Below are 15,172 nucleotides of genomic sequence, written 5' to 3'. Positions count from 1 at the left end.
TCCTTCTATCTTCTCCACAACATGACGCCACCTGGACGTGCAATCAGTCACACTCGATTCACCCTTCTGCTTTGGCTAGGTGGCATGCATGCGTTACCAACTCCACAGCAACAGACGGAGCCCGATGCTATCGAAGGTACTTCAAGTGCCAGCGCATCTGCGACTTCCATGACAAGCTCCACATCAGGGATTAGCAATGCCGAGCTCATCGGTTACGCTGCTGCAGGTCAGTCCATTCGTTTTGTCATCAACGTTGCAGATGCTCATCAATGTCCGGATCCGTTGTGTTCATTAGGCATCGCTGTACTACTCGCAATCGCCGTTGGAGGCATCATCTGGAACAAGCGTCGCAAGCGAAAGACGGCGGTTGCGGCGGAGAGCGAACCCCCGCAGGGGAATTCGCCCAGAAAAGAGTCGTTCGACTCGTCTGTAGATGAGGAGCCTCATAAAGCCTCGCATGAGCCCGTCACCCCTGTCGTTGGTCAAAACTTAGCAGGACGAGGCGTGCAAGCGAATGGCGGGATGTTGAAGCACCAGCTTGTACCAGCAAAGGTCGTTCGCAAGTACAAGCGGGATGAAAACGTCGAGTATTCGAGCAAAGAAGAGCAGCCGACACAACGATCCAGACGAGAACGTCGTTTGCGAAAGAAGAGTGACGACCGTAAACACCGGAGGCAAAGCGAGAGTTCTGATTCTGAAACAGAATCTTGTACAGACGAATCCGTTCGCAGCAAGCGAAGGTGAACGGAGGCAGCCGTACAAACATAGTGATATGAAGCCGATTCCTTGTAACCCCACAAGTAGATTCTAGATCTCTAGACTCATATCTACCGGATACACCTACAGTCGTAATGAATCACGAGCTTGGACAACTCGAAACCGGTATCAACTGAGATGGTCTGGCTGCAGTCCTTGGCACATTGACGTCTAGGCAGATCTTGATGGCTGAGATCCGCCGAAGGGAGGGAGAGGGAGAGGGGGAGGGAGTGGGGTTATTTGTTGTGTTGAAGAGCGGAGGCCTAGGTCTCAGAGTAAATAGTAAAGGTCTAGTCCGTTCCCGGACCAAATCTCACTCCTTTCCCGAACAGCAAAAGACTGTAGATGCTGCTAGAATGGCAGCACTGATGTTGATTGCCAACCTAGGCTACATCATCTATAGGATCAGTCAATCAGAGAGGTCCATCTGGTGGAGGTAAGTATATCTAGGAAACTTCTGCTTTTGCGCCAAAGAGGCTGCCAGGGTGATGTGATGAGAGAGAGAGAATGATGATGATCTGGAAGAGAGCTACATAGATGTACACGTGAAGAGCTCTTCTCTATAGTAGACCCGCGCGAGCGCGCGCAGCGCACGACTCACCTTTCCTGTTAACAGGTGATTTCTATTGGTGTTCATTATCGCACTGATTGCATATACTTGGTGGTCAATCAATATGGGACACAGTCATGAGCCTATTCTGTAGACCCCTGGTCTCCATCTTGTTCTTCCCTGGATCACGGTTGATATTGTCGACCGTCCCCACCAGTCCTCCCTTTCAAACAAGGCCCTCCTCAACATCCTGGTCGATCCTGAAACCATTTTGCAGGGTGTTGAGGGCTTCAGGCAGATCTTCTAGCACACTTGCTTATACCGATACATCTCTCTTCCCTTTCGGTACATCTGTCCACGATCATGCTTGTATTCTTCAAGAGATTACTTTCACTGCAGCTGGTTCCTCCGCCATCAACTGGCTCCAGACAGCTCTAGACCATCTTGAGCCTTTCTTCTCGTAGCCGAGATGAATCAAGTTGCAGACAAAGCTGTGCTTGAATGAGTGTTGGGCAAAACCAAGGAAGAACTAAAACACATCAAGATGGAAGAGCCTCACCCCAACGCTACCTCAATGGTTCACTCCTCTTTCCTCCCCATTGAGTTTGCCACTGCCTCTTCCGTTGAAAGTGGCCTTCATGGTCGGACTGGACATGATCCACCAGGTTGTTTTCGCTCACAGGGCAGGTGGTGCAATATAGGGTGGTGGTATAGAGACGATGGTTGCCAATGGAGGAGGAGCAGGAACAGAAGATGGTTTTGGGGGAAGTGCGAATGTTGCCGGTTGAGAGAGAAAGAACCCTGCCATATGTTCAAACGATTGCTTCTGAGTAGCCTCATTGAAGTTGGCGAGGGGGTTCATTTTTGCTATGGTAAGATGGTAGAGGAATGTAATGGCAACAAGATGCAGATAGGCTATCAAAATAGACTTCAAAGTCAATAGTACAGGGTTTGTAAGATACATAGGCTTACAGGCCTGAGAGCATAAGGATCATACAAGGGTAAATTATTTATGTTGTTGATATTCTCAATTTCAAAAGCCACTCAGTTTTCCCCAGTTTTCCCCTCCATCCGCTGTACAACACCTGGTCCCCAGTCCTTGCATTTCCATTCGTCTCCCTTGCGCCGCAGCTTTGACCGTGTTCTCTGCTTTTCCCTTTGCTCCACTCTTTGCTTGCTTTCAATATCCCTCCAAGTATGCCTTATTTTTCTTTGGCATCAAGGTAAGGGTCCGATCTTATAGATCATCATCGTCTCCAATGTTGTCATCGTCCGGAACTTGGAATACAGTCCCTGCGTCTAAGATTGAATGGTAAGATGAATAGATTGAAAATACTAAAGGGATGTGAAGCAATTGGCAGCCGGCCCTCTTACCAAATATATTTGCAGTTCCTTGTCCTGCCCCTCATCTAGGTCTTGCTCTTTTTTCATTGTCATTCCCCAAACACAGGAAGCTGTTTGTATGCCCGTACCCCTCCTCTTTGATCTTTGCAACCCGGCAGGATGCAAGAGCAAACATCAAGAGTGCAAGAGCAAGAGCAAACATGGTTTGAAGGGAATTTGCTGATGCAATGTTTGTGTTTGGTTGGATTGACTGTGTGTTACGTTCGTTGTATGGCCTTTGAACTCTGAGCAGCTTATGTGGTAGATATGAGGGTGGGCCGGGTAGGTAGGTGTGTATATGGGCTCAACCCTCAAATGTTTCTTATCCGTAATATTTGAATTGTTGTACCTTCTGATGAACTGTTACACCAACCAGTACTCAAATGGGACCAAGGTTTGTAGGCTGGATAGTGGTGGCCAGCAATTTGTGAACGGATTGGAGAGACTCAGCTACATAGTATCCTGGGTGGACAGCTTGAGGTATCATGTGGCTAGTGCAAAAGCCAAGCTGGATTGCAAGGCAAAATTTTAGTAGGTCTCTGTGGTTGTGCCTGAATGTTTTTTAGACAAGAAGGAATCCAAGGAGGGGAAGATACAAACCAACTAGTTGGTCTGACATATGTATCATTCTGTATGTCAATTAGTACTTGGTTTTATGTGACTGATTCAGTTGCAAGTCGTTTCTGTTGGCCAGATGTTTATCATGTTCAAATAGATAGTGCTTGTGTGTTGGGCATTATCCTACCATCTTTGCTAGATGTCAAATCTCTTCAATGATGTGGTGAGTTGTTTGGTGATGAGGCCAACTGGTTCTGCCATGACAGGTTACATATTGACTGCTTTGCCTGGTTGTGTTTCTTATCCTCCTCAATCTCTGCGGCACATGTTTCTATTGGGTTTCCATGTCCATATTATGTTTACAAGCGGCCTTTTCCTTTGCTGTCATCTTAGCACAGACAGCTTCTTTCTCCCACTATGCCGCTGCGAATCCTGGATCGTGCTGCTTCTTTCAAGATTTTCCCTATGTGTTCCTTTGTCGGCCTGTAGCTTCTTGTGCTGCTCCTGCATACATCTCAAGTCTCTTTCAAACCCAGACCTTGCCTTGTATTCCTTGTTTCTCTTGTTTCCCTCCTGCGTTTGTGCCACATGAAAGGTGTACAGATGTAATGGTAACCCACTATTGGAAGCAGGCTCAGCCACAACCTCAACTTTGGCACTGCTCAAAATCCTTGTGTAATGTATTGCGTAATGGATGGCAGAAGCCACAGATCCAATTGACCATGGCTAAGGGTAGCATGAGTTGTACCCTGGCTGCAACTTTGCAGCTGGTGATGAAACCCTTGTTGCAAATCAGCATGTGATGATTAGTCATCAGCATGTGGAAGCAATCTCGCCCACAAAGCAGGAAGCAAAGCGGAAGCAAAGTGGATGCAAGATGGAAGCAAAAGCATGGAACCTGCTAGAAGGAATGTTTTGCCACTGAGGCGTTAATGCCATCGGGTGGCAAACGTAAGGGACTTTTGCCATTGGGTGACAAATCTGAGAGATTATTGCCACCAATAGCAAAACAGCCTCAAGACGTGATCGGAGACGTAATCACGGTCGACTGGTGAACAGTTCACAATTGGTCATTGGAAAAGTTATGACTCAACCCATTTGTCACCACTTTTGCCACCATTTGCCCCTTCCCACAAAAGTATACATAGCAGGCCATTTGGGTCTGATTTCTGTTATAGCGGTCACATGACGCGTCGGACGCGCCGTACGCAACTCCCGTATGCGACTCCCGCCGGGGGTACTTTTCGGTATTGTTGTTTTGATGTAGAACTAGTACCTCTGTAATAGCTCTACATCCGTTATTACATTTAGATGTCTACCCATACCTTGCCTCATTCCTGCGTCCCGTCAGCCTGTCCAGGGGGATCCCCGTCGGGGGTCGCTCCCGGGCCTTACAATTTCTCTTTTCCCTCTCATGTACTACTTTACTCTTATGCAAGCAACCAGATACATAGTCATTCACACAAGAGATAGCAATAGTCAACACCATCAAAGGAACAGCTACACCATCAGCTTAGGCTGATATCACAACAACCCTGGTGATGGAAATATAGCTGATAAGCAGTTACTAGTGATGGAAGATCGATGAGGGCTGAATAGGTTCAGGCTATGCTCTAAGACCTTCACACAAACAGGGAGAATGACGTGTTCTTGAACTTGCTTTCCCATCTTCCACATCCTTGACATGGGTCGCTTCCTGTAAGATATCTTGGTACTGTACTCACTTTTTGATCATTTTGAGATTCATTGTTCAAATATAGTCAATATTTTACATTTCTACTCATAACTCATTACTTCAGTGCAACCCCTGCAGGAGTACTGGAGGCTGTATGACAACACCAGACAGCTCATGGCTCAGATTGTCACACTTGAGCCTGGTGACAGCAAAGAGCCAGCTAGGCGGATTGTTGTGAAGTAACAACTAGATCCACCAAGGTGTTACTTGATGAGCCTAGGCAATAGCAATGGTGTGTTACTAGTGCTGATCTTGTCTTGTTGTGAAGACGAATCAATGTTGCTTGCATAAAAGTAAAGAAGTACATGAGAAGGGAAAGAGAAATCGGACCCCAATGGTCTTGTATAAATCCTATTCTGATGAGCCGGTCCCCAGGAGTGTTGAAGATTGGCATGCTATGACATCATTGATGATGCTCAAAGGTGCAATCTCAAGCACAAAGGGTCAACATGTGACCAGGATCACATGTTGTGACTGGAGACGCACTTATGTGACTGGAGTCACACTTATGCGACCAGAGACACACATATGCGACTGGAGTCGCATATTGGTGATGTCATCTGTGACTGGAGTCACAAATACGTGACTGGAGACGCAATATGCGACCAGAGTCGCAATTATGCGACTCCTCTAGTCGCAAGTTCACTAGGGGACATGCTCATCAGAATAGCATATATAGCAGACCATTTGGGTCTGATTTCCCTTTCCCCTCTCATGTACTACTTTACTTTTATGCAAGCAACATTGATTCATCTTCACAACAAGACAAGATCAGCAATAGTGACGCATCATCACTATTGCCTAGGTACATCAAGTAACCAACCTTGGTGGATCTAGTTGTTACTTCACAACAGGTTATGAGCCCAGTAGTTGTGGCCTAATCTACACTTAGACTTAGCTCACAAAGGAACAACCTCAACTATCAGGATCATCAAGAGGATATCACTGGACATAGTTGGACAGGTTAATATTACTGGTCAGTAATAGGATAGTCTCACAGCATTGGAGACTAAGGACTATTAGATCAAGAGAGGATCACTAGTCAGCATCAGACTTGGACATCAGCATCCAAGCAGCAACAAGACTTGAGGCAACACAGACACTCAAGCATCAGCATAGGACAAGTCTTGGATATCATTATCAAACAATGGACATTACCAACACAGGCTCTTCAGCAACCAGTAGGATACCTATCCTGACTGGGTTGGACAACTACTTCCAATGGAGGAATGCAGTTGAGGATGGAGCACTTGTCTATGGAGCACTGCATGTGCTAACAGAGGAAGTCAGGACAGGACCTCTCAGGCCTCTGGAGATTGAGGAGATGGATGGCTCAAAGGTAGCACCTCCCTCATCTATTGTCTCTCTATACCTAGAGGAGTGTAGGGAATGGAAGACCTGGAAGGAGAAGGATCAAAAGGTCATGGGTCTTATGAGACTCAATGTCTCCTCAGGCATCAGGATGGAACTTGCAGGATGCAACACTTCCAAGGAGATCTGGGATAAGCTAGCCAAGCTTCACCAGATGGATGACAAGAACTACAAGGCAGACATAGAAGAAAGGATCACTACACTCAGGATGAGTGAAGGGGATGATCCAGCCAGGTTCTTGGAGCTGTTCAGCACTTTATTGCTGAAAGCCCAGACAGCCAACTTCAAGCTGTCTGAAGAGGATAAAGCCACCTACTTCCTCAGGGCTTTACCTGTGACATATGAATCCCTCAAGTCAGAGTGGAAGTCACTACAAAGGATCAAGGAGATCACCAAGCAACCTACTTCCACCTTTGAGGATCTCAGGGGAATGTTCAACACCTACATTGCTGACTTCAAACGTCAGGATGAGGTCAGGTTACAGACTGCCATGATGGTAAGGAAAGCCAGTCATGGGCAGCAAAGGAGGAACTTTGGTCAAAGTCAACAAAGGAACCACAACAACAAGGACCAAAACAACAAGAAAACCTTATCTTGTTGGAACTGTGGGAAACAAGGCCACTCTAGCAAGGATTGCAGAGCTCCTAGGATAGGAGATGGCTATACCCACAAACCCAAAGGACTGTCACACAACAGGTTCAACAATCACCACAACAAGCCTACAGATGATCTAGCAGCCCTGCACAGAAATATGGCAGGTGCAGCTATTCAAGAGATCTCTGAAGAAGAATATCTGCTCTAATCAAAGAAGAGAGCATAGAATGGCTTGTGGACCTTGGAGCCAGCTCCCACATCTGCAACAACAAAGATGTGTTCAGCCAGCTAGAGAAGTTAGCTTTCCCCAAGAGGTTCAGGACAGCCTCAGGAAATGCTACTGTCTCTGAGCATGGTGGAAAGGTCACCATGAAGTTACCTCAAGATCAGAGTGCCATAGGGCATCTGACACTTCATGATGTGGTCCTCATGGAGGATGCACCAGCCAACCTGCTTAGCCAAGGTACACTACTGGCTAAGGGATGGGATGTAGATATCACCCAACATGGTGGTATGATCAGCAAACATGGGATCAACATTCCAGTTTACAAGACAGGTCCAGGAGGAACATTGAGGGCATTCAGGTTGCCACTCAAGAAGGATTACTACATCCAGTCTGAGCAACAGGAAAATGTTGGCTCATTGGAGAAAAAGGAAGAGCAAGAGGACCTCTACCTTACTGTCCAGGATAAGGACACCATACAAGGATGGCACAACAGACTAGGACACATGGGTGTCAGTACCATCAAGAAGCTTGCAGCATCAGGACAACTGCACATCACAGACAAGGACACCTCTACCTTCAAGATGGAAGAGTGTGAGGTCTGTGCTATAGCCAAGACAACCAGGCTCACCTTTGGTGACATCTCAGTGGCAGCTCAAGAACCACTGGAGATAGTACACTCAGACATAGCAGGACCTCTCAAGCCAGACATCAATGGGAACATCTATTATGTCACCTTTATTGATGATTTGACAGGCTTGACCTGCATAGGTGGTCTGAAGACCAAGACAGCAATGGATGTGCTAGGATGCTTCAAGAACTTCAAGAGGATCACAGAACTGGCTTTCAACAGGAAAGTGCAGTGTCTGAGGACAGATGGTGGTGGAGAGTATTTGGAAGGCATGAAGCCATACTTGCAACTACATGGGATAGTTCACCAGGTCACCACACCATACACACCTCAACTCAATGGCACAGCAGAGAGAGCAAACAGGACACTCAAGGAGATGTGTTCTTCCATGCTCATTGCTGCCAAGGTGGACCACAAGTGGTGGTTCCATGCCATGCAATATGCTTGCACCCTCATCAACATGGGCAAGCAGTATCAAGGGAGATCTCTGGAGGAGATCATGTGGAAGCACAAGCCACGGTATGGCCAGCTTCACCGCTTTGGAACAGAGTGGTGGAACAGAGTACCCAAGGAGGGCAGACTCAAGAATGATCTCACCACCAAGAAAGCAATCAAGGGGAAACTGCTGCATCCAAATATCACTGGAGCGGGCTACCTTGTTGTCATACAAGAAAAAGGAAGAGATGTCCCCTTCACCAGCAGGGATGTTGTGTTCAGGAGGCCAGAGGGAGCTAGTGAAGGGAAAACTACTCCACTGGGAGCACAACAAGAACATGAAGGTCAACAGTATAGAGGTACAAAGTCACCTAATACTGAGGATGCTTCTGAGGAAAAGGAGGATCAAAATCAAGAACCTCAGAAGGAAGCATCACCACCAGTGGTCAATGGCCCACAAGATCAGCCATTGGACTACAGGGATCCTTCACCACAGATAGAAGAGTCAGAGGAAGAAGAAGACTCTGATGATGAGGATCCCATGCTACTCAAGCCAAGGGCACCTATCAGGAGAAGGTCACCCAGGCTCAACTTCATGCAGGAGATGGCACTGGCTAGTGTTCACTCTGCGGAGACACAAGAAGACCCTCAGTCATACAGGGCAGCCATGCAAGATTCAAGGTCTGACTTGTGGCAAGAAGCCATCAACAAGGAGCTCAAGTCAGTCAAGGATACTGGAACTTGGCAAGAGGTCAAGGTTCCAGAGGGAGCTAGCTTGGTAGTGTTATAGCGACGCGCGTGTACGCCGGACTCGAGTCGTACCAACTCCGGCGGAGTTGTTCAAGGAGCATATCGTATTGTATCACTTTGTATCATCATTGTAGTATATAGTCTTTCATCTGTTATTACATCTATATACCCTAGTCCTACGTTCTACATTACTCCCGGATATGTCCTCGCAGGTATACATCGAGCCGGTCTTCCCTGGAGCCTTCTCGACGCCTAACAGAATAACAGATCATCCGAGTTCCCCGAGTAATGACTTGAACGTAGCAACTGGAGAACCGTTGGTGCTGAGCAGCATAGGTTCTCCCTCTCGGCCGGAGGCTCATATTACAGTCACCGGCACCTTCTACCCGAATGGTACTCCGACGGAGACGGTCTTGATGATCGACTCAGGAGCGACCAGTTTGTTTATAGACACCGAATTCGTCGAGCAACACGGATTCGACCTCATTCCTTTAGAACGACCCCGACCACTCCTGGTCATTGATGGGAGAGAGATCTCTTCCGGTGCAGTTACACACCGGGTACAAGCTAGACTACGTATCGGTAGACATACCGAAACGGCGTACTTCTACGTATGTAGCCTCGGAACTTTCACAACGGTGCTCGGCCTACCATGGTTGAAGGAGCACAACCCCCGAATTGACTGGGAAATGAGCGCAGTAGCGTTCGAAGATAAGTGCGTCCAGAACGGATGTACACCAGCAAAAGAAATAGTATACTCCCCCGTGGATTACGAAACGGAGGAGAAGGAGTTACGTTCGACGGACCGAATCAAAGGAGGGGTCACCGAAGAACTAGTAGTGGCCTACCTCAAGGCCAATGATGAAGAAGAAGAGAGGGTGAGGCGTCCCGACTTATGGGATTGGGACGACAAGCCAGCGGAGAGTTTCCCGGGAGACCTGGACCCTCCCGAGTATATGGAGACGTTACGGAAGGTGGTACCGGAGAAGTACCACGCTTTCCTCGGAGCGTTCTCCAAGACCAAGGCCGATGAGTTGCCGGCACATAGAGACTTCGATCACTCGATCGACGTAGAGGAAGGGAAAGTACCCCCCTTCGGAAAACTCTACAACCACTCCGAAAAGGAGAGCGCCGAATTGAAGCGCTGGATCAAGGAGAACCTTGATAAAGGTTTTATTAGGGCTTCGACGTCACCCGCCGCAAGTCCCGTATTGTTTGTCCCGAAGAAGGGAGGAGAGCTCAGGCTCTGTATTGACTACCGGCGTTTGAACGCCATTACCACAAAGGATCGGACCCCGTTACCGCTGATTTCCGAGACGCTCGATAAGTTAACGACAGCGAAGGTCTATACCAAGTTGGACCTCCGAGGAGCGTACAACTTGTTACGAGTAAAGGAAGGGGACGAATGGAAGACAGCTTTCCGTACTAGATACGGACTGTTCGAGTGTCTGGTGATGCCGTTCGGGTTGACGAACGCTCCGGCGACGTTCCAAAGGTGGATGAACCATGTGTTCAGGGACCTTCTGGACGAGTCCGTCGTAGTGTACCTGGACGACATCCTCGTGTTCTCTCCCGACGAGACTACGCACGAGAGACACGTGAAGGAGGTGCTGCGAAGGCTACAAGAAAATGGGCTGTACGCCAAAGCAGAGAAGTGTGAGTTCCACACAACAGACACGGAGTTCCTTGGATACGACGTGTCTCCGGGAGGGGTGAAGATGAACCCCTCCAAGGTGTCGTCCATAGAACAATGGGCGGCGCCTCGAAACCTGAAGGGACTACAGTCGTTTCTAGGTTTCGCCAACTACTATCGGAGGTTCATCACGAACTACTCCCAGAAGATACAGGGGATGACGAAGCTCCTGAAGAAAGGAGTGCGGTTTCAATGGAACGAATCCGCAGAGACTGCGTTCGTAACGCTGAAGAAAGCGTTCACGCAGGCGCCTATACTGGCGCATTTCCAGGAAGATGCAGAGGTAACGCTGGAAACGGATGCCTCGGCCGGAGCGATTGGAGCAGTGATGTCGCAGAGAGGTTCGGACGGAAAACTCCGACCAGTAGCGTTCATGTCAAAGTCGTTGACTCCCGCAGAGCGGAACTACGACGTTCACGACAGGGAGATGCTGGCCATCGTCTACGCCTGCAAGATATGGCGACACTACCTGGAGGGACCTCACCCTATTCGGATCTTTACCGATCACAAGAACCTCGAGTACTTCCGAACGGAGAAGTTACTGTCGAGGCGACAAGCAAGATGGTCTCAGCTGTTGAACAGCCTGAGCTACACCCTGGAGTACAAGCCGGGGGTGATGAACGGTAAGGCCGACGCCTTGAGTCGGAAGGAGGAGCTCCTGGAAGAGAGCGAACCAAGACAGACCGAGACGATGCTACGGCCCATGAATCTCTCGGCTACAGCGCGGGAGATCCCTCCGCATCTACAGATCAACGGTACCCTGCCAATTCCCGGCGAGGACCTCCGGAGAGACCTGTTGCAAGGTTACGAGGCGGACGAAGTAGTCAAGGCCATCTTGGAGAAGATGGAGAGGGAGCCCAACGAGCAGGGTCCCTACAAGAAGGATGGCGAGGGGTTCCTAATCTACAAGGGACTCCTGTACGTCCCTGATGTGGAGTCGGTAAGGGTCCGACTGATGAAGTACGTTCACGACGGCAAGCTCGCGGGGCACTACGGGCGAGACAAAACGGAGGACCTTCTCTCGAGAGACTTTTATTGGCCCCGAATGAGAGACTGGGTAGGCAACTACGTGGCCTCGTGCTTGACGTGCCAGAAGAACCGCCGTCCCCGACAAAAGCCAATCGGAGAATTGGCCCCCCTACCTGCGGCGAGGAAGCCGTGGTCGTCTATCACTTGGGACCACATCACGGACCTCCCCGAGTCATTGGGCCAGGATGCAATCCTGGTAATCGTCGACCGCTTCAGTAAGCGGGCACACTTCATCCCGTGTCGAAAGGATAACAACGCCTCGTACCTGGCGAAGTTATTCTTCTCCCACTACGTCAAGTTGCACGGGTTCCCTGATCAGATCATCTCGGACAGAGGGACATTGTTCATGTCTAGCTTCTGGCGGGATGTATGTGCTTTTGCGGGTGTCGAGAGGAGATTCTCGACGGCATACCACCCGGAGACTGACGGACAAACGGAGAGGAGCAACTCGACGTTGGAACAGTACCTGCGGAGTTACGTGAACTTCCAGCAGGATGATTGGGCGGAGTTGTTGCCTCTGGCGGAGTTCGCCTACAACAACTCCAAGCATTCCGCCACAGGGATGTCGCCTTTCATGGCCTCCGAGGGGACTGACCACAAGTTCACCATCCGGATGGCCGAAGTACCCAATGAAAGCGCGGATGAGTTCAGGGAGCGACTCTCGAACATCCACGAGTCGGTACTCCGGGCGTTGGAGCAAGCAAGGGTGGATATGGCGAAATACGCCAACAGAAAGAGGCGACCCGTTCCCGACGAGGGAATGGAGGTCGGAGATCAAGTGATGTTGTCTACGGACCACATCAAGACGGTTCGTCCAAACAAGAAGTTGGACTACAAGACCCTCGGACCTTTCAAGATCACCGAGGTCGTGGGAGATGCGAAGATGGCGCGGAGATTGGAGCTTCCCGAGCAACTGCGGCGAGTACACCCTGTGTTCCATGTCTCAATGCTGATTCCGTACAAGCGGAACGAGCTGCCCTCGCGGGAACAGGTCCCGCCTCCTCCTCCAGAGGTGGTGGATAACGGTGACACCCAGTGGGTAGTATCTGAGATCGTAGATTCGCGGAGCAGGAAGCGGGGACGTCAGACGCGTACCCAATATCTGGTGCGGTGGGAAGGTTACGAGGATGAGTATAACGAGTGGGTACATCCGGAGGACTTCCACCATGACGACCAAGCGGTGCTGGATTATCATCGACGATACCCAAACAAGCCGAAACCTGCTTTCGAGGAGTACGGCGATGCCTAGGGCGTTCGGAGTTCGCCCTTAACGGGGGGATCCTGTTATAGCGACGCGCGTGTACGCCGGACTCGAGTCGTACCAACTCCGGCGGAGTTGTTCAAGGAGCATATCGTATTGTATCACTTTGTATCATCATTGTAGTATATAGTCTTTCATCTGTTATTACATCTATATACCCTAGTCCTACGTTCTACATTACTCCCGGATATGTCCTCGCAGGTATACATCGAGCCGGTCTTCCCTGGAGCCTTCTCGACGCCTAACAGGTAGACTCTAAATGGGTCTTCAAGACAAAGCTCAATGAGAGAGGAGAGGTCATCAAGTACAAGGCCAGGATAGTGGCCAGAGGCTTCACTCAGGAGTATGGGGTCAACTACTTTGACACATACAGTCCTGTGGCCAGACTCACCTCACTCAGGATACTGCTCACCATTGTGGCAGCTCAGGACTTGGAGCTCTACCAGATGGATGCAGTTACTGCTTTCCTCAATGGCACATTGGAGGAAGACATCTACATGGACTTTCCAGATGGATACCAAAGACAGGACAAGAAGTCAACAGGACTCAAGCTTGTCAGATCCCTCTATGGTCTCAAGCAACCACCCAGGGTATGGTGGCAACTCATCAGCTCTGTTACGGCGGAAGTCGCTAATTGAGATAGGTCCTAAGTCGTAAGGCGTAGGCTGCTTATAGGTAGATCGCAGGTAGTCGGGAGAATGTCGCGAGTCCGCTTAGATGAAGCGGGTTCAGGTGCGGGATACGAATCCAGAGATATATGGATAAGGAAGGTGATCACTCGGTGTGAGGTACCGGATTCGGTCTAAGGTAAAACGATGAAGCGTAGATACTTAGCGACGTCCTTGGGTTATAACCTCTCCGCAACACGTCTTGAAGATGTTGTAACAAGTCAGATAGGCGTGTATTGAATGTGATATCGGAACTTGACCTCTAACTATTACAGAGCGTCCTCTATCGAATTCGGTCAAGTTCCTCTAGCTATTTATACGGAGACGAGTGAGGAGAAGAGAGTGGCAAAAGCTGAAAAGATCCCAGAACCATAGAACGACGAGAGATGGCGAAACTAGAAGAGCGAGATGGCAAACAAGCGAATCCTGTCGAGAGCAACCGGATTCGGTAGAGGAGGCGAGTTTGTGTTTGCATTGTCCCTAGGTACGTCGAGTAAGGTTGTCGAGGTCCTGAGTAAGGTTGTCGTGTACCTCGAGGTCCCTGTACCTGTTTGTGATATGCGTCGGGAAGGTTTGTTGTTTCGGTGAATCGTGAAGGCGAATGGTAGGGACGACCGAATCTGCTCTGAGGGAATGGGGTTCGCCTCGTAGAGCCGGACTTAGGTGTATGCTGATGTCCGTAGATCAAGCCTGTGTGTCGGTAGTCGACTCACGTGATGATCCCGTAACAAGCTCATACCTGGAGGAGTTGGGTTTCACCAGGCTATCAGCAGACTGGGGACTCTACTATCACAAGAAGAAACAGGCATATCTACTGCTCTATGTGGATGATGTCCTGATTGCTGCTCAAGAGATGAGCACCATCAATGGCATCAGGGATGCGATGAAGGACAAGTGGAAATGGTCAGATATAGGAACAGCTACCTATATCCTTGGACTCAAGCTGGAGAGACACAGACCCAGCAGGACCATCTCACTTAGCCAGGAAGGCTATATACAGAGGGTGCTGGACAGGTTTGGCATGCAGGATGCCAAGACAGTCACCACACCACTCTATGATGTCATGATGAAGAGGCAAGAGGACACCATCAAGGAGGACAAGCAGAGGAAGACACTCTACCAACAGATAGTTGGATCCTTGATGTGGAGTGCCATGTCAGCAAGACCAGACATTGTCTTTGCTGTTGGCTATCTCAGCAGATTCAGCAGCAACCCATCTGAACAACACCTCAAAGCAGCCAAAAGGACTTTGGCATACTTGAAGGGTACCATTGACAAGGTCCTTACCCCTGTTCAGTTAAAACAACAACTCAAAGGGCAATCAACATAGCCTTGTTGAATACTGTGATGCAGATGATACAGGAGACACAGAGACAAGGAGAAGCACTACAGGATACTGCTTCAAGCTACTGGGATCAGCAGTCTCATGGACCTCTATCAGGCAAAGCACAGTAGCCACATCTACCTGTGAAGCAGAGTATATGGCTCTGGCAGAGGCTGCCAAGGAAGCCATATGGCTCAACAGGATGCTACAG

The 15,172-nt window shown here is 49.3% G+C and overlaps 2 protein-coding genes across 2 annotated transcripts; one reads left to right on the top strand and one right to left on the bottom strand.

The window, feature by feature from the left end:
• Window positions 1–21: 21 nt before the first annotated feature.
• HD553DRAFT_323560 (uncharacterized protein) lies at window positions 22–744 on the top strand (the record flags this gene model as incomplete). Its single annotated transcript, XM_046181407.1, has 2 exons — window positions 22–226; window positions 296–744. The coding sequence occupies 2 exons, from the start codon at window positions 22–24 to the stop codon at window positions 742–744; spliced, it is 654 nt and encodes a 217-aa protein (XP_046037052.1).
• A 325-nt stretch (window positions 745–1,069) lies between these two features.
• Window positions 1,070–2,852, bottom strand: HD553DRAFT_323559 (uncharacterized protein; the record flags this gene model as incomplete). The annotated part of the gene is made up of 7 exons (XM_046181406.1): window positions 1,070–1,139; window positions 1,358–1,362; window positions 1,695–1,835; window positions 1,890–1,953; window positions 1,987–2,221; window positions 2,279–2,282; window positions 2,802–2,852. 7 exons carry the CDS (start codon window positions 2,850–2,852, stop codon window positions 1,070–1,072), a joined length of 570 nt encoding a protein of 189 aa, XP_046037051.1.
• Between the last annotated feature and the right edge of the window lie 12,320 nt (window positions 2,853–15,172).

The sequence above is a fragment of the Filobasidium floriforme genome (assembly GCF_021052385.1).
Source record: "Filobasidium floriforme strain CBS 6241 chromosome Unknown HD553scaffold_9, whole genome shotgun sequence".
Lineage (NCBI taxonomy): Eukaryota > Fungi > Basidiomycota > Tremellomycetes > Filobasidiales > Filobasidiaceae > Filobasidium > Filobasidium floriforme.
The sequence above is the reverse complement of the archived record's forward strand: the minus strand, read 5'-3'. Positions and strand labels throughout refer to the sequence as shown.